Genomic DNA, 27,499 nt, shown 5'->3' with positions numbered 1-27,499 from the left:
AGGGCATCCTTTCCCACCCACCTGTCCCTGCCATGTTCCCCTGGAAGGTCTCAAGATTCCAGATAACCCCTGAATCGGACTGGGCGACTCACCTGGCCAGTTGGGTAACCCCCTCCTCATGCCCTGTGGAGGTCCTGAGCAATTCCCAGCCTCCCTCCAGTTCCATGAACTGTACCACGTCCTGACTGCCACCTCGGAGCAGTAGGGCCTGCAGGGCATCCACCGCAGAGCTGTGGGCACATGAGGGCTCAGATGCTAAGAGGCACCACTTGGCAGGCTTTGGCACAGGGCTCTGCCTTGTTCCCTCCCAGGGTGAAAAGATGCCAACACGCCAGTCAGATGTGCACCCTTTCACACACATGCTTGGGAGTGTTTCTGGAGCTCTCAACTGTCCTTGCCAGTGGCATCCTCCAAGAAACAGGCATAGGGAGGCTTGTGGACATCCACCAGGATTTATGAGGGCCCAAGACAAAGGCCCATCCACTGGCCTGGAGGCGAGCTAGCTAAGTAAGCCACTACTACCAGCCTCAGAGGTGGGCACAGACAGCCATCAACCTTTCAGGTTGCATAGGGACATCTTGGCCCTAGGAGACCAACAGAGGCTGCACCGTGCCTCTAAGCTCTCCTCAGACCCAGCCAGCATGCCACAAGATCACACACATAGCTCCCATACCCCAAGTGTGAAACCATACAGTGTATGCTTCTGCCTCTTTCTCATAGGTGGAATAAAGAAGGCTTCCAAGTAAAGGACCAAGAGGAAACAGCAGCCAGCAAGGAAGTGGGGACAGGGTAAGGGTGCTACCCCTTGGTGCCACACCTCATTGGCTCCCCAAGCTGGCTGTATGGGAGACTCTCCAGGGTCTGCAGAAGCCCCAGGCCCAAAGGCCAGCAGCTGGTAGAAAGCTACAGCTTCTTCAGGGCTCAGCTAGAATTTAGCCACTATCTTGTGTATAGATGAGCTCATCCAGTGGGCAGGTGACAGGTAAGCAGCACCAGCTGTCCCCAGGCACAGACACCAAATCTTGCAGTCTCAGTCAGGAGGGACTATTCTTCTAGAATCACCTCTCTCTTGTTTCATTGGCCACTCACATTAGACCTATGATAGCCTGTGTATATCTGTGTCCATCAAGTACAATAAGTCCCCAACTTATGAACAAGTTCCATTCCAGAACTGTTAAGTCAAACTGTCATTTGTAAGTCAACAAAGTCTTACACAGTACACCTGTGAAAGTCTGTGATTCAAATGTTAAGTTGGGGACTTAATGTATTGATCCCTGGAACTCAATCCACAGATGGGGCAGTGTGCTGAGCTGTGAGGTGACAACCATGGCAATGGCTGATGGCCTGTCTAGAGTAGTAGCCTCCTCTTGCAAAGGCTGAACCTGAATCTGAGGCCAGTTGTGCACTGTGCTGCTGCATGCCTGAGCATGAGGGACTGGTTGCCAAGGGGCTCAGCGGAGCAGCGCTAGGGGCCTTTAGCAGACAGCATCAGTGAGGAGGCATGGTGGGGACAGAACCACATGGTAAGATTATCTGGGACCTCACTCAGTAGAGGCCACACAGGACTTCTGGACAGGTCAGTAGAGCTAACCCTTGGAGCAAGACCCTGCAGTAAGACCCTTGGAGCAAGAGCTAACCCTTGGAGCAAGACCTGAGCAGGCCTGGAGGACCACAGTCTGAGGGGTGGGCAAGGGGCTGAGGCAGTGGAGGCTCCACTCCACTAGAGGGCAGAGGCTTGGATTTCTCTCTGCCCTGAACTTTCCCACAGGCATCCTTAGGTGACCTGTTAGCCAACAGGTGGACCAGCTCCTAGTGTAGCCCTTGATAAGCAGCCACAGGTTCTGCAATCTGGGGTTGTTCCCAATTCTGGGAGAGGGTAGGTCTTTGAGCCCAGCATTCTGGATGCTGAGGAGGCTTCCCCCTCTGGACTCCTGGCAGCCTGCTGTAACTAGTAGCTGTGTCATTGGGCAGGTGCCCAGAATGCACCTCAGCTCATTCAAGCTGCTGGAGACCAGATCAGAGTGCAAGACCTAGAAAGGGCACAGTGGGTTCTAGTTCAAGGGCAGTTGTGGACCAGGGGCTGCTCTGGCAGAGAATGGCTGCTCAGGTTCTTAACTGGATTTGAGAGAGCTAACAGGAAGTACATGCTTAGCTCAGGAACATGTCAACATCTCAAATGTAAGTACTCCAGACGTAAGTTTGTCCAGAAGAACACTGAAGAATGTGGCATTTGCAAAGGTCTAGCTCATTGGCTGGTGGCCTCTGTCTGCCAGGCTCTGTAAGTACCCCAGCTCAGGGGCTTCTGGAGAAGTTCAGACAGTCATAGTGGACTACCAACATGCTAGGCCCAGGACTGGTCAGCCCAAGCTGCTACTCTTTCCCACTGGACATTTTCTACTAGGTCTGGGGAGAGCCAAGCCAGCCCTGACACCAGACTTTGCTGGAGTTTATGAGCTGGTTGTACAGCTGAGTAGCTTTTGGAGGTGAAAGTGTAGTGAGGTGAACCTAAGGTTGTCCTCCCATGGGTGCCTGACCAAGGTGGCACAGAGCTCACTGTCATCCTGGGGTTCTAGGTGGCAATGACAAGACTCCTTGGGTAGGGGTGGAAGAGGTCAGCTTTCTCTACTCAAACCAGTCCCCAGGGGGCTGTATGGAACCCAGGCTACAAGCATGGTCCCAAGGACCAGGATCTCACAAAGGGCAGGAACCCACATTGCTGACAGTCAAGAGCAGCCTGACCAGCCTCAAGCCACCAACATCAGCATGTAGCTCCACCTTACTTCAGTTCTCCTGACCTAGGTCTTAGGGCTCACTCAGCACTTATCACTGGACCTTAAAGCTAAGTGAGAGAAGGAGTCCCTTCCTGAGCCCCAGGGCATCTCAGTGACTCCTACACTGGGTGTGGGACACACAAAGGCATTCTGCCAAGACACTTTCTTCCTTCCCCACAGCAGGTCTCTCAGCTTGCATCCAAAAGACTCTTCTGACCTCGACCCGCCTTTAAGAGGGGCCCCCACCCTAACTCTACCTAAGAGGCCACAAACTGCTAATGGCTGCAGCTGGCACTGCTGCGTGAACTTTCAATCATCTCTACCTGCCCATGTGGCAGGAAAGACCAGATGGGCTTGCAGATAGGGTTCTTTTGCTCCCAGCACAAAGTGTGTGGATTGGCAGGGTGCCATAATTACCACAAAGCCCTGCACCAGGAGTAGGGGGCTCCCTGGGAGCATACACACACAATCTTGGGCTTTCATGTCTCCCCACCTCCAACACACATACCAGAGAGGGACCTGTGCTCACAAATCAGCAGCAGGACAGCATGGGCTAAGGTAGCCTTTACCTGCAGGGCTCAAGACTTCTGGTATGGAGGGTTGTGCTGGTGCCCCTCTTCTTGGCTTGCAGGTTCCGGGGCAGCTGGACACCTATGGTACAGCTCACACGCAGCAGGAGAGCCACAAACAGCTGCGGGTAGAGCTCTAGCACTGCGGTCCCTGATGCTGGGGCAGACACAACCTCGTACAGTGCACAGGTGGCCTGAGGAGGAGACCACAAGGTTAGCTGAAGCAGCATCTGCATCCTGCACATCAGGCCTCTAACGAGCCCCAGTCTCACAGCATGCACCCCAAGTGTAGTGGTGCTCTTAGGTTCCTGGATTGGGAGAGGCACAGGGCAGAAAGGATCCTGCTAACTTGGCCTCCTGGAGCAGAAGACTGGGACAAAAGGGCAGTGTGGCATTCAGGCCATATCTGTTCTTGGTTCTTCAGAAGACAGGGGAGGAAATTCTCACAGCTGCTTTACTGTTTTAAAGTGGCCAGCTGAGTGGGTAGGGTTTCTGCAAGATGAAATGAGAAATGGGCTCCCTTGGGGGCCAACACCTGCTGGGTTTTATGAGCCTGGGCTCTGAGCCCTAGTGCAGCTGCAAGATGAGGTAGGGTGGTCCCTTGTGGGGGCAGGGACAGCATGTCAGTGGTTCCTGGACCCTTACTCACCGCCAGGGGTAGAAGTGTGGCTACTCGGTCGGGAGTGCTGCCCAGAAGGAAGGCCCGGCTCTCCTTGAATGGCACGTCCCTGCTCACCTTCTCCAAGAGTAGCCCCAGGACCTGGGCAGTGAGGCTTGGCTCCATGGCTAGCGCACGCCACAGGGCACAGGTGTGGCTGGAGCAGGTGGCAGAAGGTCACTTTGGGCCACTGCTGGCTGCAGCACCACAGGTGCTGGCAACTGGACCAAGGGTCTCTTCCTACCACCCTTCCCACTCCAGTTCACTAATGCTCAGAAGCACCAGGCTCAACTGTGACCTGATGGTACCCTGACTTGGTATCTGAATTTACCCTTTCCTCTGACCCCAAGGGTTTGTGAACAGCTTGCAAAAAAGGACACAGTGAAGCAAAAAGGTAGACCTCTATGGTCAAAGAGGACTAGGCACTGGTGACACAAGAAATCAGGCAGCAAAGGGAGATCATTCAGATGTCACAGATGGCATAAAGGGGTCCAGCACCAAGGAGAAGCAGCGTCATTCACAATGACAAGCTGTCCTTGTGTTCACTACTCAGAAGCAACTGGCAGAAGTCAGCAGTGATGAGTTAACTCACACTCAGCACTAAAAACACTTCCCAAACCAGAACTATAAACTGCAGAAACGACGACTAAACAAAGACATCTTCAGATAAACTAATGAGAATGTGTAACTAAAGGAAATTCTGGAAGTCACGAGTGAGGAAGAAGGAGCTGTGGGAGACACGGACCTGTGAGGATGGCACACTTTGCTGATGCAGATGTGATGACTGGTGCCCAGGTATCCTGTGTGGTTATTCAGCCACACACAAGACCACACCCACCTATACCTTGGGGCAGGGCCAGAGGCTTCCAAGAGGACTGATGTAAACAGCTTGGTTTCCTGCCACAGCTGTTCATGTCTACTGTTACAAAGCTTGGGATCTTAACAGCAGCAATAGACACAAGGTGAAGGTGTGTGTCAGGGCTCCAGCACCACCCTTATTTATGGACACTGAAAGTTGAACTTACTGTCTTCCCCATATGTCAGAAAATAGTTTTTTAATCTCTTCCCAACCTTTATCAGAGGAAGTCCCAGTCCTGTGCACTGGTGCTAACAGGCATAGGCAGCCCAACCCCCATCACGCCACTCCTGCATGCATGTGGGTGACCTGAGAACCTCATTCTCCAAAGAAACACCGAAAAAATTCCAGCATTTTTTTTTTTTCTTTTACCATGAACAGTCCCAGACTAGAAACAACCCAAATATCCATCATCTGGGAACAGACAGGTAAACACAACATAGCAATAAAGAACAAGCCACCTCACAGTATGGTACAGAGTGAGCAATTAGCCAGAAGGGATTCTGTGGTGGTAGACAGCACTGACCTGTCAAGGGGCTGCAATTGGGGAGGCCCAGGGCCTCAGGGGAAGTGACTACTGCCTCCATTTGGGCAGTGCCAAGGTCTACAGGTGTACAGGATTCACCTGGGGCAGCCCTGGCCATGTTCGCACCCTTGCAGAGAATGAAACAGAAATGCAGAAGATTACACTAAGTGGTGGGGAAGTTTAACTGAGTGAAGACAGCATAAGAGCCACAATGGTGGAAAAGAGGTGCCTCAGTTGTGTGAGTCTGCATCAGGCTGGTTTGTGCCTGTTTGCACCAAACTGCCTGGGAAATGACACCTGAGTCACTGTCAGGGTAGCCACTAGAAGCAAAGGAACAAGATAGAGGCTTCCAAAGCAGTGGAAGAATCAAAATGATATCAGATCCTATCAGTCTAAAACAGATAAGAGATGGGACAAAAACAAAAAAACCACCAAACAAACAAACAAAAAAAACAGTGATGTAATCCATTGCAGCTCTTTACTGTGTAAAAAAGCAACATGTCCAAAACACTAAGAACAGAAGAGTAGATGTTTACAGGATGGTAAGGAGGCACTTGACGAACATACTTGAACACAAAAGGAATCATGAGCAACAGGAAGTTGCCGGTCAGGACAAGAGGCCTGTCCCCAGGGAATGAGACAGTAACTCTTTCACCCTGAATGTACAGCCTGGCGTACCAAAGCATGGTGGCCAAAAATAAGAGGATCACTGTATCCTGCGGACAGGCACACTCCCATTGGCAGGTTACACAGCCTTGCCCAGAAGGAATAGGAGTCCAGAAAGTCACTGCTGTGCACAGCTCAGGGACATGGGGACTCAAACAGAAAAGCTGGGGAGCACAGGCAGGAGGGCTGGTGAAGTAAGCACTGTACCAGGCAGGGAGAACTCTCGAGCTTGGGATCTAGACAGGCACTTCTACCTAGCTAGCCATGGGTAACAGGTACCTGTCAAAGGGCAGGGGGCTGCCCAGGAGGCTGGACACCACAGTGGTGCAATGCTGGGATGCCAGGAGGTAGACGCTGTGCTGGGCAGCAGGCAGGATGTGCTCTTCATGGACTTCCTGCAGTTTGGAACGTAACACACTCACGATCTCAGGCACCTGTGGACAAGACACACAACATGCAACAGAAAAGGACAAGATACAGTAATCAAGTCATGCAGCCAAAGTGGCCCAAGGGGAACACACAGACAAGAAAGGAGTAGCCGCTTGCCCTGGCTGTGTAGAACTCCCTACTCCTGACTGCTGGGCACTGCCAACCACCAGGGAATGGGCAGCAAAGTGGTGTGGTCATCAGAATAAAGACCCAGATTGCACATGGGAAGAGATAAGTGGGCCAGGGTGTGTCTCAGTGTTAGCATACAAGACAAGACAGACGAAAGCCCTCGGGCAAATGCAGAGAAACCTCTGATCTACCTTTCTCTGTGGGCCTGAGAGCTGGTATAGAGCATGGGTTACCAGGGAATGAACTCAGGACTGACAGGGTTGAAGTTCCTTGAACTCATACACCACATTTGTGATTCAGCCTGTAAGGACCCATCTGGGCTACAACCTCCTCCTAGAAAGAACCGAGGAGGATAAACAGACCCAGAGTATCAATGACAATGGAACCGAACTTGGGAGAAGAAAAGAGTGAGATCTGGGACACTGTCTATTCGAGTTTGCAGGTATCCTGCTGCTATAAAAAGCAGGTAATGGGAGCACTGGGGACCATGGGCAGGTGGATGGAAGGACTCTGGCTCTGGGGTCCCCCAGATCTACACCAAGTCTAATGGCCTGGAGGGATAGCCCCTTAGCAACTCCCAGCAGGTCAGCGTGTCTCCTAAAGTGGTCTCATCCTGAAGGTACCTGTGCCCACTCAGAGTGCTGGCTCATGAGTCTCCACTCCAGCCCCACCATGGTAACCCCACACTGCCAAAGCTGGAAATGGTGCAGTCATGGTGGAGAGCATCATGCTTGTGCTGGAATAGCCAGCACACTATACCCAGGGCTGGAGTCTTCCTGCCTGTGGCCTAAGGACTCACTAGCTGATCTGTGCTATTAAAAAGGCAAAAAGAGCCTAGGAGACCAAAAAGACATTCAAGAAGGATGAACAGACATGAAGGAGATCGAGCTCCAGATGGGAACCTTTCCAGGCCCAGGCATGGAGGGTAGAGGAGAGAAGGCTGGGGGTTCAGAAGACAGTTTTGTTAACAGAGAGCAGCACAGGCACAGGGCAGCTCCTTCACTCATCGTTGTCATGCTGAGGCACTCTTTAGCATGCTGACAACACTGACACATCTCACTTGAGGGCCTTGAGTGCAAAACATTGACATGCCCAACTCATAGCTCTTCTGTATCAGCACCCCCTGCCCCCTTTCTATCACCTGTTTTCCTTTCTCTCCTGGCCCTATCTGCTTGCTCCTTGTCCCTGCCCGGCTGTACCCTACAAGGAATGGCAAAGGCCTGTGGATTCTGCCAGTTGCCCTGTGGAGCAGTTCCCTATATATTCCTGGCTCCTGGAAGGCTGTTCGCTTGTGGCACAGAGGATGGAACCCAGGGCTTTGTGCATGCTAGGTAAGTGCTATACTAAGCAACACACTAGCCTCTTTTAGGAAGTCTGAACAGTAAGAAAGGGTGGGGTTCCAGCAAAGAATTTTTAGCACACAGCTTGCTCCTCAGTGCTTGAGGGCAGTGACTTTTGTATACAGCCTGCTGTGATACATTTCAACTGCAAGAGCAACAGTTAGGTATAGAGGGCTTGCAGGCAAAATGATTTCCAAACTAACTTCCAACCTTAGAATCCCAGTACTGGCTTTCAAACCCAAGTTTTGCACAGACCCCTTTCCTGGACAGATGGGCAGGGTCTATCCAGTCGGGGATGAGAGGATGCATTTTAGCTGACCACCACTCGAGGTCCTGTCTGCATCCCTCACTTTCCAAGCTTGGTCTGGCCTCAGGCCCAACTGTGCCTTTAGGCTGCAGCTCCTCCCCTTCACCATGAGCCTCACACAGGTCCTCTCTTGATCTGGCCATTTGTTCTCAATAGCTTCATGGAGATGCTGTTCAGGTAACATGCAGTCCACTCACTGTGAGTGGTTTTATTATGGCAACTAAGTTAGAAATTAATATACAGTTAGAGAGGGACCGGGCTTTCAGGAAGTCAGCACAAAAATAAAGACATGTGGGAGGCACATGTGAAGATGGTCAGGCCTCAAGATAAAGATGCAATGGCCAGGCTTCATGCCTCTATAACGGATAAACAGTAACTTAGAATTATACTGTAATAGTACCAGTTGGTCTGGGAGGTTCAGATAGGCATCAGTTACATGGGTGGGTGACCAGAGAATCTGGACCCATCCCTGGCCCAAAGTCTGCTTTCTTTCTATGTACTATTGCAATGTGACCTGTTTCCCTATTAGATCAATACTAGCTAAGCTATACTTGTAACTCCACAGGTTGGTTGTAGTTTGACCTATGTGGTACCCACATTGTGGCTTTGCTGTATAAATTACCCTGACAAAGGCCTCATGGACATCCATTTGGGACCCCTCCTAGAAATCCAAAAGCTATTCTTTTTTCCTTATTTTCATAAAGCTCCCCTAACTTCTTCCTTTGGTTTGAGACTTTATTCCTTAATGCTGTGGGAATGAGCTTGGTATACCTGGAATTTAACAGGCTGGGCATTATATTTATCCTATATCAGTTTCAGCACATTTAAGGACTATGACCAACACATAGCTAATTTCAAAACATTTCTACCACCCCAGAAGAAAGCCTACCCCCGGAAGCAGTCAGTGCCTTCCCTTTCTCTTAGAAACAACTAATCTACCTCCTGTCTCTGTGTACCTGCCCATTCTAAACATGTCACAAAAATGGAATCACACAATATGTGGCCCTTCATGTCTGCCTCCTTTCACTGTTAGACAGAAACAAGTTTCTTCCATAGCAAAAGGTTCTTCCGTGCTTTGTTTCTTTAAGTACCCAAAGAATATTGCACTGTGTGGATGAACCATTTTATTTATTCATGGGCTCATGGGTATTTGGATGTTGCTATTTACATGTTTACAAGTTCTGTCTGACTGCATTTTCGGTTCTCATGAATAGCACTGAGGAGTGGAATGGCTAGCTGATACAATGGCCATGTCTCTCTGAGAACTTTCCAGACCATTTTTATATTATCTCCTCTCTGCCCCAAGCTGTCTGCTTTAACTGAGGTCCCTTTCAGCCCACAGTGGATCCTCCCCTCACCACTGGGAGCCTGTTATGTTCTTCAGTCCTGCCTCACACTTCGTTTTATAGTGTGTGCCATTTATAGGTATCTTATGTTGGGTTTAGCTCAGTCCCACCACGTCAGTTGCTGGAACCATATCTTCTGATCTCTCGTCAGAGAGACTTGAAGCTCAGCACATCAGCCTGTCTTTATGAGGATCCCCTGCCAAGATCTCCCAGGGCAGGATAGAAAATGGAGATCTGGGTGCCAGGCATTTATCTCAGTGGCATAAGTGCCTACCTGGCAAGTGGGAGGTCCTGAGTTCAATCCATAGCACAAAAAAGAAAAAGAAAGTAAAAAAGAAAGGAAGGAAGGAAGAAAATGGAGGTCTGCATCACCTCAGCAGGCCCAGGGTACAAGCACACTAATTTACAGGTGTGTCTGGGGCACTGAGGTACAGATACACTGAGTCTAAACCTGGGATTAGAAACAGTGCTGCTGGCTGGACCATGATGCTAGCTTATTACGTCAGGTACATGTAGGACATCTAACTTTACCAAAAAAGGGAGGAACCTAAAACTTATAGTTTTTAAACTTGTAAAAAGCAGAGCAAAAGCTTCCTGACAACAGATCTGGCAACAATTTCTTGGACATGACACAAGATGTACAGCCAAAAAAACAAAAAGAGAAACATAGGACTCTGTCAAACTTAAAGATCTTATGCACTGCCAGGTATGGTGGTATACCCACCTGTGATCCCAGCACTCAGCAGCCTGGGGCAGGAGACTGCCTGAGTTCAAGGCTAACCTGGGCTACATAATGAGACCTTGTCTCAACCCAGAAAACAAAACCAAAAACAAGCAAATAAGACTGGTGTCTTCACAAGAAAGGGCATCCAAGTAGCTGGTAATATGCCGAAGTGCTCATAAGTTACAGAGAAATGTGAATTAAACCTTAACGTAGAGCATCACATACTCACTAGGAAAGGGCAGGAAACCCAGCCATTGGCAAACTGGCTGCTGGAGTCTGTTCACCAACTGGCCCCTGCCCAGGACACTGCTGGTTTCCAGATGTGTCCTTTGCATACCCTCAGGCCCAGGGACACTAAGGCTCTTTTCCTAACAACCAAACTGAAAGCTAAACATACAGGTGCTCAGAGGTGCTGGGTGAATGGGGATGACTGCCACTATAAGGAACACGTGGGCCACTACAGGGAATCATGTGTATGACCTCAAGGCTTAATGCCATCTACAGAACCTGCAAGCCAGGCTGTGCTCCAGGTGCTGTGGAAGTGGTGGCAGGGCTGAGTGTGTCTGGGTATTCCTTGCTGCTGTGCTCACTTCAGCACAGAGGCTCATGTTCCCTGGAGGGCAGCAGGCTGGGCCCCGGCTCTGCCTTTCAGGGCACTCATGTACCATTGTGAAGTCATTAGCGCAAGAACAGGTATGGATCTGAGACCCTACAGGCACAGAGGGAAAAGGGACGTAGAGGTGTGTAATGCAGTACAGCAGTTCCGTCTGGACAGGGGCATGGAGCCCTGCACTTGCAAAGCCTCTGAAGATATGGGAGACTTTGCACCAGTGTCCTCAATCAGTATTGAGATCAGGGAGCTCATTCAGTCGGGTGCCACTCCCCCCACCTAGCTCAGTAAGCTTAGCATTGCCTGGCTGGTCTTGAACCTCAAGCTATCCTCCCACCTCATCCTCCCGAGCAGCCCAGGTACATACCAACATATCCAACTTATATTTTCTTTCTTCTTTCCCTTTTTACCTCTTAAATTTTTTAGTAGAGTTGTGTTTTTTTGTTTTGTTTTTGTTTTTTTTTTTGGTACCGGGAATCAAACTCACAACTTCATGCTTGTCAGGCAGGCACTCATACCACTGAGCTAAATCTCCAGCCCTCGTTGTTTTTGACCTGTCTTCAGATATAAGAAAAAGATTTGGGGGCTGGGGATTTAGCTCAGTGGCATAAGCGCCTGCCTTGCAAGCAGGCAGTCATGAGTTCGATCCCTGGTACCGATAAAAATGAAAACAAACAAAAGAAAAAGAAAAAGATTTGGCCATAACACCCACAGTGAAAGGGAGCTAAGCTGTGAGGGTCTAAGAGAAGAAAGTCCCAGCAGAGGAGTCCAAGTACCCAGTCCTGACCCTGGGCTTGGCTGGCCCATAGCCCCTACCTTCTCCTTTAGCACGGTGCCCCGCTCCTTCAGTAGGCAGTTGATCATGACAGTAGCTGCTCGAGAGCAGTTCTTGTCAGGGTCTCCCAGACCCTCAAACATAGTTAGCAAGAGGCTGATGAGCTGGTCTGGTGGGAGGCGCTTGGCAATAATCTAGAAGAGTGGTACAGAAGAACCGAGGTGCATTGGCCCTAAACAGAAAACTTTCAGGTAGAAAATTTCAGGCTTCCCTCTTCCTGACCTTCCTCCTTGTCTTCCAACCCCGGGTGGCTGTTGGAAGGTAGTCCCTGGACAGCTACAGGACTGGGGACTCTCAACCAGAAGGATCAGGAAGTATCCTGCCATAGGCACAGAAGGCCTGTGGCTGCCCTCCAGTTCAGCAGTGGATAGAATTTTTTTTCTTCTCCTCTTACCAAGCGAGACTAGTCAGGGAAGATGACAAGCAACGTGACAGTGGCAGACACCAGGGCACTAGGGTCCTATTGCATCCTGACTGGCCCAGGGTAGGTCCCTGCTCTCCTGAAAAGGGCCCTGGTGACTCTCTCTCCTTTCCTTTGCTAGACACCCAGGTCTGGGAGAGCTGCCCAAGAAAGGGCTCACAAAAGGTGAGTGAAAGAGAGCACCTCTGAGTGGCCTCTAAGGTTACACAGGCAGCATGCCGGGGCTGGGCACCCTGACTCACAGAGCCATGCCCAGACTGCAGTGGGATAAAATGCCTCTACCAGCTGGCACCCAAGGAAAGGCCCACCACTGGCCCAGTGGTGGACAAGCTAGAGGCTACGGCTGACCAGTTCATGTCACTCTCTCTGGGCACTGGGTCAAGGCAGGCTACTAACACAAATGCTAGCATACGACAGCCTGACCCTGCTCTAGAAACCAGTATCTTAAGTGAGTGAGCAGGCTGGGGTGCAGGTGGCAGCAGCCACTAGGCCATCTGGGCCTTGAGCTCTCATTGCCTCTTCATTCTCCATCAAAGCCTTGCCACACACAGCATCATTCTCTTGTGTGCACTATGGTGCTCCACAGAGGGCAGGCATGGGAGGAGTAGGCTGTGCTGGCCAGACCTGGCTCCAGACAAGTTCTCTGAATGAATCCTATAGCTCCTGCTCTGCACCTACAGGCTCCATGGCACCTGCAGAGCCCAGAGGACATGCCTGCCATCTCTGAAGTCCTTCTTAGCCCCAAGAGATGTAGCTCCTCATTCCCAAGCACATGTCCTGGCAATACCTGGGCTATGCTATGGCAGGCATGGAAGAGGACAGCAGGGTCAGCGTGCATGAAACTGTCTCTGAGGGTGAGGAGTCGCTCGGCGACTTCATCACGGTGTTCTCGGGAGAAGCCTGAGGAGAAGGAGGAGTCAGACTGAGACCTTTCCTAGCCGCCCACAACCAAATTCCAGGCTGATCCCTCCTAGCACTTCGCCCACCTGGCCTCCTGCCCTGAGCAGAGCTCACCTTCATAGCCCAGCTGTAGGTAAAGCAAGGAGTGGATGCAGTTCACAGACTCCTGGCGGGTGGCAGGCCACAGGTCCGCACAGCGCGGGGAGAAGAGGCCGACGAGGAGGCCCAGGTTGTGGAAGGGCACCAGAGCCTGGGGGTAGACAGCACAGGGGCCTGGGCTATGGGAATGCTAGGGGATGGGAAAACACAGCTTATACCTCCAAGACACAAGGAGGGCCCTGTGGACTGTGCCCCACAGCCCTGGCCTTCCCTTGGCCAGTCAGCCCTTGTGAGTTCCTTCTCCCCATCCCCTCAGTGTGGGATCTGTTTAGCTCAGCTGAGCTGACCACACCTAGTTCGAAGTGTCCCTATGTAGGGGAGGGAAAAGCAAGTATGTGGAGGTAAAGGGACGATCAGGGGATGAAGAGGAAGCCCCTAAAGGGGTAACACAAGGGAGGAGGCACATAAAACCCCTTTGTCCTGATGGGGTCCCAGCCCATCTCTTACGTCTGTCTTTCCCCTAGTGCTCTCTTCCCTGGGGCCTGTAACAGCACCTAACCTCTGCCAGCTCCCTGTCTCCCTCTCTCCCCAGGTGCTTCTGAAACTCTAGAAACCAACCAACCCCTCCCAGTCTACCACTGATGAGAAGAAAGCATTTCATACAGGTCAGGAGGGAAAGACTCCTAGGTCCTGGCTGCAAGACCTCAGCATTGGTGGCTATGTTCTTAGGTTACATTCATCACAACCCAGACTAAAATAAAATCCAGTCAAACATTATGAAAAACAGGCCATGAAAGAAGGCAAGTGGGAAGCCGGGCGTGGTGGCTCAGGGCAGGAGGCCAGTGGCTGCCTGTAGTTCCAGCACTTGGGAGGCTGAGGTGGGAGGATTGTTGCGAGTTCGAGACCAGTCTGGGCTACAAAGTGAGCTCAAGGCCAGCTTGAACTTGCATAGCAAGGCCCTGTCTCAAAAAAGACCAAAAAAAAAAGAAGGCAAGTGGAAAAAGACCATGGGGAAATGATGCACACTGAAGGGATAGCCATCAAGAAATTTCCAGATTTGGCCAGTGATGGCCTCTAGCTTGCCCATACAGGGGCCAGTGATTTTTGTGTACTAAAAACAATACTACGATAGCCAGGCATGGTGGTGAACTCTTATAATCCCAGCACTCGGGAGGCTTAGGCAGGAAGATTGCTGCAAATTTGAGACCAGCCTGGGCTACAAAGTGAGCCCATGGCCAGCCTAAACTACATAGGGAGACCCTCTCTCAAACAAAACAAAACAAATTTAAAAAACTACCAAAGGACAAGTTCAAAATGGTCCTGATAGGTGACAAGTAGATGTTTGAGCTGGGCATGGTGGTACATGCCTGTAATCCCAGCATTTGGGAGGCCGAAGCAAGAGGATCGAAGCAAATTTAAAGATAGCTACTATTGAATTTAAGGCCAGCCTGAACTACATAGTGAGAACCTGACTCAAAACAAACAAACAAACAAACAAACACAATGACAAAAACTCAAAACAAACAAACAAAAAACCAAAAAGAAAAACCAGAGATGTTTGAAACCAATATCTAGCCAGGGATGGTAGCACATGCCTCTAATTCCAGCACTCTGAAGGCTGAGGAGGGAGGATCACAACTTGACAATTTAGTGAGACCTTGTCTCAAAATAAAAACTAAAAACTAAAAATAAAAATAAAAAATGGGCTGAGGATGTAGCTCAGTGTGAAGGCCTTGAGTTCATAGCTGCAAGAAAAAACAAAAACCAAAAAGATCCAGTATCTGTGCCAGAGAGAAGTTCTGATTAACACAGACTGATTAAAAAAAAAAAAATCAACACTACCAATCAAGTCAAACAACTTAGCAGTGAAGTTCTGGATGCATGTCAGCCACGCCATGACTGACTGAGCTCCAAGCTATGTCTCAGGATGATGCTGGCTGTGGCAGGTCCTCGATTCATTTCAGAGTGGAGGCAGCAGCCAGAGAAGGGCCTGGACTCAGGGCCACATGCAGGATTCCTGAGCCCAGTGGTCTAGGGAAGGGATGCAGGGGGCACAGAGAAACCAGTACTCACGCTGACTTGCAGGTGCTCCAGGAAGTAGTGCAGCAGGCGGGCACTCAGGCCCAATGCCCGTGCCCGCTCATGGCCCCGTGGGGACTTGATCCATGGCCTCAGGTGCTAGGAAGAGCGGAGCTTCACACAGGTGACAGTTTTGGGGCAGCCCAGGAGGACAGGACTCTGTGCACCTGAGGGCTGGCTCAGCATCACTTCCAGGTCACCCCTCTAACTCCCGAGGGCCAGGCAGGCACATGGCCTCCAACTCAGGGCCCACTGCAGTTGACTTTGCCCTGTCCCCTGTCCAGGGCTACCAGGCAGGATGGAGGATACACTCCCAGACGAGGGCTGCACTGCGTTGCTGAAAGGAGTGGGAAGGGCATGCCAGCAGGGTCGGTGTCCCAGCATCTCACCAGCCCCAGATTGTGTCCAGGACGCATGTTCCTCCTCCTAGTACCACACAGTGGGGACGGGGGCAGGCTGCATAGCCCTCACTGGGTCACCACTGCCCTTTTGTGTCAGGAAGGAGTGCTGCCTGCTTGCTCAAAGACACCCTCCACTGCAGAGTGCACACAATGGTCCCTACGATGCGCTCCCATTCCTCCATCCCCATGACTGCACAGCCCCACGAACCTCAATTATGACCTGCAGGCCCTGGGGGGTCATGTTCCACTGCAACAGGCTTGTCAGCAAGTCTTCAAGGGCACGTATTGTTTCCAGATACAGGGGCTAGAAGGACAGCCAGACCACCCAGCCCCCCAGGTGATCCCATCACTTATGTGACCTTCCCACAGCCTCCACAAACATGCACGCAGGGTGAGGGGAACATACAGTACCTCCTGGCAGCCACCATCCTCTCCCTGAGGCTCAGGAGGCAGGGCCATGACACTGTGTAGGCAGCCATGGATCATGTCAGCCTGTGCCTGCTCTTCTAGTGGCGGCTCCAAAGAGCTGAGAAACAAGTTAAGGGCCCTAGCCATGACTGTGCCCCAGGTCTTTTAGCCAGCCCCCCAGAAACCTTCAGGTCTCTGCAGATGGTACAGCTGCAGGCTTCTGGATGCACCCACACAGCACATGCACACACACATAATACACAGAGGCAGCAAAGGATACACCAGGTGAGTGCAGGTGAGCATGGCTTTCTTCCGAAGGGATGTGGTCAGGGAGTCTGCAGGCTCTGCTCTGATGAACTCCTGGGTGAGGTGGCCACAGACTCAGTCTTTAGAGGGCACTACCCTCTTTCCCTGCTGGGCCTGAGCCTCCTAACCAGTGAGAGCTCCTTGGGGCCCAGGGCTCTGCTCACCCCTCCAGGGCTATCTCTCTCACCTCCCTAGGTCCTGCCTCTACTTTTCTACAGAACCACCACGATCCACCACCTGCTTTCCCAGAAACCTGCCCCAGAAGCAGTGTCTGCCCAGCACGCACCATCATCTGTGCCACCAGTTCTGCTTTCCTTGAGAAGTGGAAGGAGCCAGGCTGAGTGCCGCTGCGGGCAGTCTGGCTAAGCATGCACAAGCTCTGGACGAGGCTCAGTTTCAGGGCTGGGTCCTGGAGAAACACCTAGATGCAAGAGGCCGCCGGCACTCTGCTGCACAGTCTAACGGGTGGTTACCTCCGGGTCCCCAGGGCTGCTAGCAGTGCAGGCCAGCACACATGCTGCTCTCCCTATGCAGCCAGACAAGACTCCTCTATATCTCTAGGAGTCCTTTAAACAGTCCTCCTAACAGAGGATTCCCAGCCATGGGCAGACAGCCCCAGAGTATGGTGTGTGGTCACAGCCCTAAGGTGGGAGGAGGGCCTGGCTGAGGAGATTGCCCAGCTGGGCCGCACAGAAGTTGTGTGGTGGGAGGGAGCACCATCCGGCCAGCCAGGCCCAGAAGGCAAAGGTGAAGGCTATGCTCTGCTCCTCAAAAGAGGCCAATCGTTTCTGTGAGGGCTGGTCAGGTTAATGCCAGAAGAGAAACGTGTTAGTGAGGCCAAGGAGCCTCTAACGCCATCTCCACCGGTCCTGGGCTCCGCTGTCCTCCAGAAGCTCCAGGGGTCTAGAGACAAGGAGCCTCGGGAGCATCAGACAGCAATGCCAGAGGAGTTGTGGGGCTGTCCCTGGTCTGGACGGGCCATTGCCACAAGGCAGGTAGGCCCACAAGTTTCCCAGAATGTGGGCCTAAGCCTAATTACTCAGAGGTAGCAAAAGCCCTGCTCCTCCCTAGAGTAGTAGCTTGGCCATTCAAGCCCCAAGAAAAGAGGCTGCTCCAATGAGAAATGAGCAGAAGGCCCTGGAACAATACTGTAGGATAGTCCCCCAGGGCTAGCCAGGTAGCCCTGTGTCTTTTGGTCTGGTTCTGCCCCCACAGCCCAGCCCAGCAGAAAGAGAGGAAAGCACCACATGCAGCTCCTCCACACTGTACCTTGGTTTCTACTTTTATTCCCAGAACCTGAACAATAAAAAGTGAAATGAATTAAGACATGCAACTATGACATGCATGATCAGGACCAGCCCCACAGAGAGCCACAGGACTCACCTTGTTGTTGAAGCATTGGAACATGTTGGGGAGGATGTTGGATTCCACCTTGGCCAGCACCAGCTCTCGGGGGGCCCGTGCTGCTATGTGCCCATAGCACAGGATCAGTGCGCTCTTCACCTTCTCTACCTCATGCTCACTTCGATCCTGGCATGCAAAGGAATCAGCAGCTATCAGCTACTCAGATAGCGATGCTGTCACACAGGAAGCCGTGGACTCACACCATGTGTTCCTAAAATTCCTCAGTCCTCTTGGAAGGAGGGTCAAAGCTGACCAGCAACACCAGATGCATAATTCGGAGCACCACCCAGGGACAGCAGGCCCCCATGGGTGCAATGGGAACTAAATGAAAGAAGGAGAGGCCTGAGCAGGGGGAACCATGCAAGAGGAACTGGCAGGCAGAAGAGCTGGGGGAGTCTGGCTGCTGGAAGGCACAAGCAAGGTGAAGAGAGCCAGATATGATTACACATGCATGTGATCCCAGCACATGGAGGCTGAGGCAATAGGAATGCATTGAGTTCAAAGTCACTCTAGGGGAAGGAACATGGTGAGTTCAAGGCTAACCTGAACTACATGGCAATACTTTATCTCAAAACAACAAAACAAAAATGGTTGAGTAGGCCCTCTACACCTGGCCAGTTCTACGGCTCTGTAGCTGGGGCAGTCACCAGAGACAGAACTAAGGGAACTTAGGGTGAGGATGATAGGATACGATCCTCTCTTACATAGGCCTTGTTTCTGATATAAAAGCACAGCCGAGGTCTGTGAGGACTGCCTGGTTATACACTCTTGTGTCCCAGAGCTTGTCTCAGGACTATTACTGGCAAAAGCAAGCACAGGGACAGCTAAATTTGCTTCTAGGAGGCCCTTCTGCCCTTTGCCAAGAGGAGAACTCACACCCATAGGACAGAATCCAGAAGGGCAAGGGATGCTTCCTACCTACCCAAGCCTGAGTTCATCTGCTCCCCAGTGTCACTTGTGAAAAGGCAGAGCTGTCTTCAGAAGAATAGGACTTGCCCACCAGGACCTTGAAATGTAGGGAAACTGCTAGGCGCAGACCTCCACCCTGGGTGGTGAGCTCTGTACCTTAAAAATGCTAAAGATGCCACTGGATTTCCTGAGCACATCAGACTTCACAAAGTCCTCCAGCTGGGCCAGAGTGTCTTCAAGGTGGAAGACAGCACAGATCCCAAAGCAACAGGCGAGGCCCTGCGGGGACACACAGAAGTGCTCACACTGAGATGAGGAGGCTTCACTCTAAAGCATGCTTGATGTGGGGGTATAAACACTGCCCACATGTATACATGTTTGTGCAGACAACACACCATCCATGCACATGTGCACACATTCCTAAGTGCGCGCAATACGTACACACACATGCTGGCTGCCTCAGAGGACACAGTGTGGCCACTGCCAGCCAGCCCTTGGTGTCCAGCTTCCCCACCTCATGTTCCAGTTCCTCATGGTATCTGGCTGTTTCTAGAAGCTCCTGCAGATGCTTCCTCACCACTTCCTTACTTGTAGCAGCAAGCAGGGTAGTTCCTATGCATTTATATAGGAAGTTCTACAACAGAGACAGAGAACATAGCAAGCATGACTCCTGGCTAATAGGATACCTGTGTTGCCACAGTGCTGCTGCAGCAGCATCATGGCACCAGCTGCATGGGTGAGGCCCCTGTGTAGGTGGAGGTGTGCATCCTGGACCATGTATTAAAAGCCAGAGGCAGGCAGCAGGCACCCTCAAGTCCCAGCTGCCTTATACTATGAGGTGGCTCACAGCCCTATTTTTCCTGTCTCTACCAGGGCCACCAGTGTCACAGGAGACAGCCCCAGACAAAATGATGCAGATTCATGGTTCAGGAGCCTAGAGCCTGAGGACCATGCCACCACCCCCTGCTGGCCCTTCCTTTGTACCTTTTCCTGGGGTGTCCCATTGTAACATGGCAGCTGCTTGCACATCTCCAGGCTCAGCTGGCAAGTCCACGTATTGTCAGAAACGACAGCCAGAGTTTCCTGCAGGAACTGCAGATGAGGCACCAGTGAGGGGCTGAAGACTGGGCATGCCTCAGGATGGCCAGCTGGTCTGCAGGTGACCTCCGAGCTGACTGTGGACAGCAGAGCAAGCCCTGGATGGGCAGCCATCAGTAGGCTCGGGCACAGATGACTCTGAGCCAGGCAGGGGTAGAAGAGGAAGCTCCCATGCCAGTGTGGCCCAAATTCCTTCAGTTTGGTGTTGCTGCTAGAGGGTGGGTGCCTTGTCACAGCAATCTGAGGCCAGCTGCCATCCTCCCCTAAGACTTTCCATGTTCTTGGACCCATGCCCCACCACAGTGCAAGCAGTACAATCCTAGGAGCATGTAGTCCCCGGCATCCATCTCCCATGCTCTCCTGACCCAACCTAGAGGATGCTTCAGTGCAGCCAGACCATGCTCCAGCCTCTTCTCCCAGCTCTCACCATCAGCAGCTTTTCCTCCCATTCCTTCAGCGAAAATGTTTCTTCAGTATGCTCTGCAATGACCAGAGGCCCTACTGTTCTGGGTCCCACTGGGCAAGCCATCCCAATATGCACAAGTGGAAGCCTCACACCATGTACCTCCCCATCTTCTGGAGCCTCCAGAAGCAGCTAGCCCAGCAACATCTGCAGGGAGCCCCACATAAGCCCTACACTGTCCAGACCTCTGCTTGGACTATAGCCAAGACTGTTTTTTCTAAATTACACAGCCCTAGTTCACATCAGCTGGCAAACATGAGGTCTGAGTGGTTCATGGATCCCCATTAACCTTCCAGCCTCACCATCTAAATACTCCAGCAACAGGGGGATGGTTGTTTCCCATCGCTGGGCCAGTAAGGGGTGGATGTTCTGCTGCAGAACCTTCAGGAGACGTAGCGAGGCTGCCCCTCGCCCATTGCCCAGGTAGGGGCTGGAAGATACAACCTGAGAGAGGCAGAGGTGGTCCACGTTGACACCAGCACCTCCTGGTGCAAATGTAGCAGGACAGCTCTAAGGACGAAAGTGCCCAACACAGGTGCGTGCTGGCCACTAGGAAACATTCAGGCACAAGGGAAAGCCCATTTTTCAAACCCCTTTGGAGGGTGCCACAGCCACCTGATGAGGGTCTCATTCCCCCCTTTGGGTGGTGACGTATCCTGTGTGCTTAGAAACAGTAATGCTTACCAGCAGTCTTGTGATCACAGCATAGGAAGATGGGAGGTTTGCTGGATAAAAGACGGGGGAAACAGTCATGAGGTGGGGAGAAAAGAGGAAGGACTGGGGTCAAATTCAGGGGACACATCTCGGGTAAGGATAGGAGCAGGAGTCAGGTGCAAAGCAGAGCTATGTTGGGGTCAGATGCAGGTTGCAGTCAGGTGCAAAGGAACAGCAGGTTCAGATGGGGATCACACTTGCGTACTGTGGGTGTCATACTGGACCAGCAAGGTATCTGCCTCTGCCTCCTGCCTCTTCAGAGCCAAATGCACGAGGCTCCTACAGAGTGGGGTCAAGGCCGCAGTGAAGCGTACAGGGGTGAGGAACTCCAGCAGGTAGGGCCAGAGCACCTGGGGAAGCAGAGGACCCTGGTCTGCAGTTGCAGCTTCCAGGGCAGCTAGCACTGCTGGAGAAGCCACAAGTGTATGTTGTAGGGGGGACAGCCTCCAAAGAGCTCAAGTTTGGGCAGTCCATTTGCGTGTCCTGCTGCTTGTCGAACACTGCCAGGCCACTGCCCTAGAGAGGCTGCATCATCAACCACAGGGCTCATTTGTTACCCAGGATGGGGGTGCTTAGTCTGGGGCAAAGGCTTTGGCCTGACTCACATCGCTCATTCTGTCCACCGTGGTGCTGACCAGGTAGAGAGTGCTGATGCTGACAGCTCGCACACTGTCTTCTGCTGCCAGGGCCTCACCCTCAAGGTTCTGTTTCTCTGGCTGGGGAAGGGGTAAAAGCAAGAATGCACATGAATAGCTCTCCACAGCCAGGCGGCAGCACAAAGACACATGGTAGGCAAGGAAAGGAAGCTCAGCAAGTCTGCCCGCCTCCTGTGGGGCATGACAGCAGCTGCAAGGGACAAGAACCTGTGTGGAAATCACCCAAAAAGACAGGCTTGACTGATTCAGTTTCCATTTCCTATAATCTACTGACTCCATAAAGGAAAAAACTAAAAACAAAGCCAACTTTGCGTCTGACATGGCTATACTGTTTTGAGAGAAATGTGGCAGCCTTTAAAATGGAGATGATGACCAAGTAAGAAAGCTCCTGTTTTCTACCAATACACTCCAACCTTAAAGCCTGGGCAGGAAAGTAGTTTTTTCCTCAGACATTTCTGTACTTTGGTAGGACAGCGCTCCAAAGCCCCCTGCAAGAAAATAACTTTTGCTTTCTAAATGTTTTGTGAGCCTTCCACTCATGCTTTGAAACACCAGGATCAAATACTGGATGACAGAAAAACTGGCAATAATTGTAGGAGACTTTTTTCCTTTCTTTCTCCTTCCCTTTTCCTTTCCTCTTTTGAGACAGAGTCTTACTACGTCATTTAGGGTGACCTTGAACTTGCCGCTATCCTCCTGCCTCAGACTCCCAAGTGCTGGGATTACAGGTGTGGGCCACCATATCCAGCTGCAGGAGACTTTTAATAAAGAACCTGAGCTGAGGATTATAGCTCAATGGAATAAGCACTTGCCTGTTAAGCACAAGGTAATGAGTTTGATCCCCCAGTACCAAAAAAAAAAAAAAAAAAAAAAAAAAAAGGAACTATCTTAGACCAAAGATCAAGTAGCAAAACAGTACTATTAGGACCCTAAACAACCAACTTAGCTTCCTTTTCTCTGTCTCTGTCTCTCACTCTGTACTAAGGCTGAATCCAGAGCCTCTGCACTGAGGTAAATCCTCAGTCTTTATTTTACTTTATTTTATTTTATTTTTTGTTTTGAGAGACAAGGTTTTTGCGAAGTTGTCCACACTCAGCTCAAACTCATGATCCTCCTGCTTTAGCCTCTAAAAGTGCTTGAATTATAGGTGTACATCACCATATCATACTCAAGCCTGAAAAACCATTTTTAAAGCATGTCGCAAAAATATAGATGAACTATTATGCCAAACACACATATTTTGGAGGCCTAATTGTTAAGCGAAAAACAGTACTTCAACAAGTTTAAGGGCAAAAATTGACCTGGCAGATTCTCTTTGACCAGCAATGACATCAAAAGTCTACAGCAGTAATTAAAAAACAAAAACAAAAACACCTGTCCATACACAGGCTTGGAAAGATCATAAAAGAAACATTTGGGCAACAAACCAGACACTGCAAACTTTTTAAAAATGAACACTAACAACATGACAAAATCTACCAGAAGCAGATATATTAATACTTAGTCCAAGGACATGTACTTAATCTAAAAAAATACATTTTGAAAGAGAAATAGTCAACTAGGTGTGGTGGTACATGCCTGTAATCCCAGCACTCAAGGGGCTGAACTGCAAGTTTGAGGCCAGCCCCGGAAATATAGTAAATACAAGGCCAGCCTAAATTACTAATGAGACCATGTCTCAAAAAAAAGGAAAAGAAGAAAAAGAAAAAAATAAAAAACAGGAAAAAAATAAAATGGAAATTATTGCAGGCACAGCTGTGCACCCCTGCAATCCCAGGACTCTGAGAGGCTAAGGGAGAAAGACTGCAAGTTTGAGCCTCACCTGGGCAATTTAGCAAACTACTATCTTAAAAAAAAAAAGTACTCTGACAGATAGTTTAATGTGAAGACCCTGTGTGCAATACCAGTATCACAAAGTAAATACATAAATAAAAATTAATGACATATGAGCCAGGAACAAGACCATCTAGAAATATTATGTAAGAAATAGTAACACAATCCCCAGTACCAAAAAAAAAAAAAAAAAAAAAAAAAGGCATTGTAACAATACAAATAAAAGTCAATTCAGGAAATCAACTATATAATAGATATCACTGGGGAAGAAATTACCACTTTCGAAGGACAAACTGAAAAGGATTTCCAAAGAAAAAGACTTTTTTCCCCCCCGAATTCCCACTGATCCTCCTGCCTCAGCCTCCCAAGTGCTGGGATTACAAGTATGCACCACCATGCCTAGCAAAAAAGACATTTCAAGAGAATGAAATAAAAGCTGAAAAACATAAGGGCTAACATTTAGATAACAATTATTTTGGACTAAGAAGGACATAAAAGTGGAGAGCAAGAAATAGTTAAAGAAACAAAGGGCGGGGCATGTGGCACACGCCTGCAATCCCAGCACTTAGAAGTGGAGGCTGCAAGTTTGAGGCCAGCTTGGGCCACAAAGTGAGCTACAGGGCAGTCTGAACCGCATAGCGAAACCTTGACTCAAAAAGACAAAAAGAAAAAGAAAGAAAGGACAGAATTTTCCTAGCAATACAGCTTATCTAAATAGATTCCACAGAGATAGAAGCCAGAAAAGTTCCAGACAGGTCACAAAGTAGGGCAAGGCTCAGAGACTGAGGGGCCACAGAACAAGGACACAGAAATGAGGCTCCACTGGCCAAATCAGAAAATTTGAACATCAACACCAACATCAGAGGAAGGCTCCCAACTGTATGACCTTTTATTTAAGCACAGCCTTGTTATAGAATGTATCTATAACCACACATCAACGTATTTGTTTATGGAAAATATTAGAACACATGCTGACACCTCTGAAAAGTGCATTTCTCAAACATTAACAGTATTGTGTTCACATCCATCAGTGTCAATCTGAGTGGCCTCCTTGGCCATTTTTACAAAGGGAAAAGCTTATTGTAGTTCCTCAAAAACATGTACTTCACTTTTTTCCTCCCTGGCTGTCTGAGGATCTGCTGCCATCATGAATGACACAGTAACCATCCGGACCTGGAAGTTCATGACTGACTCCTCCGAGGAAGCAAACGGTTACTGACGACCTTCAACCTGGGAAAGCAACAGTGCCTAAGACAGAAATTCAGGAAAAACTTGCCAAAATGTGCAAGACAACCCCAGATGTCATTTTCATGTTTGGATTCAGAACCCATTTTGGTGGTGGCATGGTTTACAATTCCTCAGATTATACAAAGAAAAATGAACCCAAGCATAGACTTGCGAGGCCTGTATGAGAAGAAAAAGACCTCAAGAAAGTAGTAGAAGGAGCTCAAGAACAGAGTGAAGAAAGTCAGGGGCACCGCAAAGGCTAACGTTGGTGTTGGCAAAAAAGCCAACGAGTACAGACTGCAGTGCCTGCCTGCGGGGATGCACCTTTTTCGCAGGAGGATGTACAAACTGTAAAAGCTAAAAACAAAACAACAACAACAAAAAACAACAGGTATCTCAGATTCTGGTCAGGTGATAATTCTGTGTTTTTAATCAATATGCAGAGCTTCCTTACAAAAATGCTTCAATTCACACATAAAATTTTGATTCTCTCAAAAGCGAACAACGTTAATCAAGGGAACACAGGGTCACTGATCATCATCATGACAAGGAATGCATATCATTTGACCATGAACACTCATCTTAGCTCCTGAGATGCCCATTACGATAGGGTAGAGTTAGAGTTTGCCTAAAGTAAAGGTATTTATTCCCTTCTAAGCAGTTCCAGTTGGCCAGAATCTGAAGCAATGAATCTGGGCAACTCTGACCCATCAAACAGAACCTCAGATATTTCACATACACAAAAAATGTCTCAGACAATTAGGAATTTCTTCAACCTGGTAAAGTGATATGAAACCTATTGTTAACAACATTCTTTTTTTTTTGTCTTTTTCCTGGTACCGGGGATCGAACACACGACTGCCTGCTTGCAAGGCAGGCACTTATGCCGCTGAGCTAAATCCCCAGCCCCTAGTGCTTTTTTTTTTTTTTTTTTTTTTTTGGTCTGTTAACAACATTCTTAAAACTTACAGACATGGGAAAAAAGCAAGTGTCAGCTCTCAACTACTTACTGCCCTACCCCAGTACTAGGGATTTAACCCAGGAATGCTGAGTTACATCTTCAGCCCCTTTTAAAATTTTATTTTGAGGCCAGGAATATAGCTCACTGTCCTACAAGCACAAGGTCATGAGCTCCCTTCATAGTACAATTTAAAAAAAATTATCTTGAGACAGAATCTAAATTGTCCAGGATGGCCTTCAAATTGCAATCTTTCTGCCTCAGTTTCCTGAGTAGCTGGAGGGTGCACTAGTACACCTGGCTTTACCACTTCCATTCAGCACTACACTGCAGATCCTAAACAATGCAATGAGAAATAAAAGACATTCATATGAGAATAGAAAAGGGGAAGATTGCCTATTTGAAGAAGAAAGATGATGTAGCTCAGTGGTTAGTGCTTGCCTAGCATGCGTGAGACCCTTGGGTTCAATTTCCAGGATCATAAAATAAAACAAAAACCAAATAGATACAAATCTAACCATATACCAGAACATATAGACTGTATATCCTACCAATTACAAAACACTAATGAAATCAAAGAAAAGCTAAATAATTGTGGAAATGTAATGGTTTCATAAGCTAAATTCTCTTCAAATACATGTTAAAACAAACTCATTAAAAATTCCAATAGGTTTATTTTTATAGAAAATAAAGATGCTCCTAAAATTTACATGGAAACAGGAACTATAATAGCTAAACATGACTGGAAAAAAAGGCCAGAGTTGGAAGAATCAGATGTGCTGCTTTGACACAGCAATGAGGTGTGCAGTGAGGACAAAAAGGCACTTACAACTGAGGCCGCAAAGCTGGCTGACGCCGACAGGGACGCAGGGACAGCTCGTCAGTGCGGAAGACACACAGGATGCTGGGTCAACTGGCCATGTCCACGCACAAGATGAGCCCAACCCAAACTCACATGTGATGGAGAATCCCTTAGAGTGACCCTAAACTGAACATTTCTAGAACATAACACAAGAAAAGACACTGCTGCAGGCAAAGACTTTATGAACAAAATTCCAACTGTACAGGAACTATCACAAAGAATCAACAACTGGGATCTCACCCTATTGAAAAACTTTTGCATAGCAAGAAAAACCACCAACGGAGTGAAGAAATAACTCACAATGTGGGAGAAAATGTTTGCTAGCTGTGTCTCAAACAAAGGATCACTATCCAGAACACATAAAGAACTAAAAAAAAAAAAAAAAAAATCAGTCTGCCCAGATTTAAAAACCCAATCCAAAAATGGGCATCTGAGATGAATATACATTTCTCATAAAAAGAAATACAAACAGCAAATAAATAAGTGAAAAAAATGTTCAACATCTCTGGTCATTTGAGAGATACAAATTATAACACTAAAATTCCACCTTGACCTGGAAAGAATGGCCATCATTAAGAAATCAACCAATAACAAATGCTGGAGGGGCTCTGGGGAAAAGGGAACCTTCTCCACTGTTGGTGTGGGAGTGTAGACTGCAGCAACCATTGTGGAAATCATTGCAGAGAGTCCTCAAAAAACTAGGATTGGAGGCCCCATCCAACCCAGCTATTCCCCTCTAGGTGTCTTCCCAGAAGAATTAAAAACATCATACCACAGCAATATATGTGCACCCATGTTTACAGCAGCATAATCTGTAATAGCTAGATCTTGGAAACAACCTAAATGCCCAACAACTAACGAATGGATAAAAAAGATGTGGTATTTTTATATAGAACTACTTAGCCATTAATAAGGATAAACTGGAGCCTTTATAGGTAAATGGATGCATCTTGATTACATACTCATTAGTGAAATAAATGAGACACAAGTGTAAA

The 27,499-nt window shown here is 49.2% G+C and overlaps 1 protein-coding gene and 1 pseudogene across 14 annotated transcripts in view; one reads left to right on the top strand and one right to left on the bottom strand.

Annotated features, from left to right (window-relative positions):
* The window catches only part of Mroh1 (maestro heat like repeat family member 1), an 86,342-nt gene that overhangs the window by 2,790 nt on the left and 56,053 nt on the right, over positions 1-27,499 (bottom strand). For 8 of the 14 annotated variants that reach the window (XM_063231256.1, XM_063231255.1, XM_063231267.1 and 5 more), the window contains 22 exons: positions 21,574-21,684; positions 21,174-21,318; positions 20,939-20,979; positions 20,557-20,764; positions 20,219-20,271; positions 19,678-19,785; positions 19,208-19,327; positions 18,850-18,972; positions 17,764-17,910; positions 17,650-17,676; positions 16,667-16,801; positions 16,355-16,434; positions 16,078-16,192; positions 15,875-15,970; positions 15,260-15,364; positions 13,202-13,337; positions 12,975-13,087; positions 11,748-11,900; positions 6,326-6,480; positions 3,990-4,155; positions 3,341-3,534; positions 93-230 (listed from right to left, as the gene is read on the bottom strand). In XM_063231256.1, coding sequence (XP_063087326.1) covers positions 93-230; positions 3,341-3,534; positions 3,990-4,155; positions 6,326-6,480; positions 11,748-11,900; positions 12,975-13,087; positions 13,202-13,337; positions 15,260-15,364; positions 15,875-15,970; positions 16,078-16,192; positions 16,355-16,434; positions 16,667-16,801; positions 17,650-17,676; positions 17,764-17,910; positions 18,850-18,972; positions 19,208-19,327; positions 19,678-19,785; positions 20,219-20,271; positions 20,557-20,764; positions 20,939-20,979; positions 21,174-21,318; positions 21,574-21,684 — 2,669 coding nt within the window. The remainder of the gene's footprint in view (positions 1-92; positions 231-3,340; positions 3,535-3,989; positions 4,156-6,325; positions 6,481-11,747; positions 11,901-12,974; positions 13,088-13,201; positions 13,338-15,259; positions 15,365-15,874; positions 15,971-16,077; positions 16,193-16,354; positions 16,435-16,666; positions 16,802-17,649; positions 17,677-17,763; positions 17,911-18,849; positions 18,973-19,207; positions 19,328-19,677; positions 19,786-20,218; positions 20,272-20,556; positions 20,765-20,938; positions 20,980-21,173; positions 21,319-21,573; positions 21,685-27,499) is intronic. The other 6 variants (XM_063231258.1, XM_063231261.1, XM_063231262.1 and 3 more) reach the window with 6 other exon arrangements.
* LOC106026188 (small ribosomal subunit protein eS24-like) lies at positions 24,605-25,038 on the top strand (annotated as a pseudogene).

Source organism: Cavia porcellus, unplaced genomic scaffold, assembly GCF_034190915.1.
Source record: "Cavia porcellus strain 051 isolate PalLab524CR breed Dunkin Hartley unplaced genomic scaffold, mCavPor4.1 scaffold_19, whole genome shotgun sequence".
In the NCBI taxonomy this organism is placed as follows: domain Eukaryota; kingdom Metazoa; phylum Chordata; class Mammalia; order Rodentia; family Caviidae; genus Cavia; species Cavia porcellus.
The sequence above is the reverse complement of the archived record's forward strand: the minus strand, read 5'-3'. Positions and strand labels throughout refer to the sequence as shown.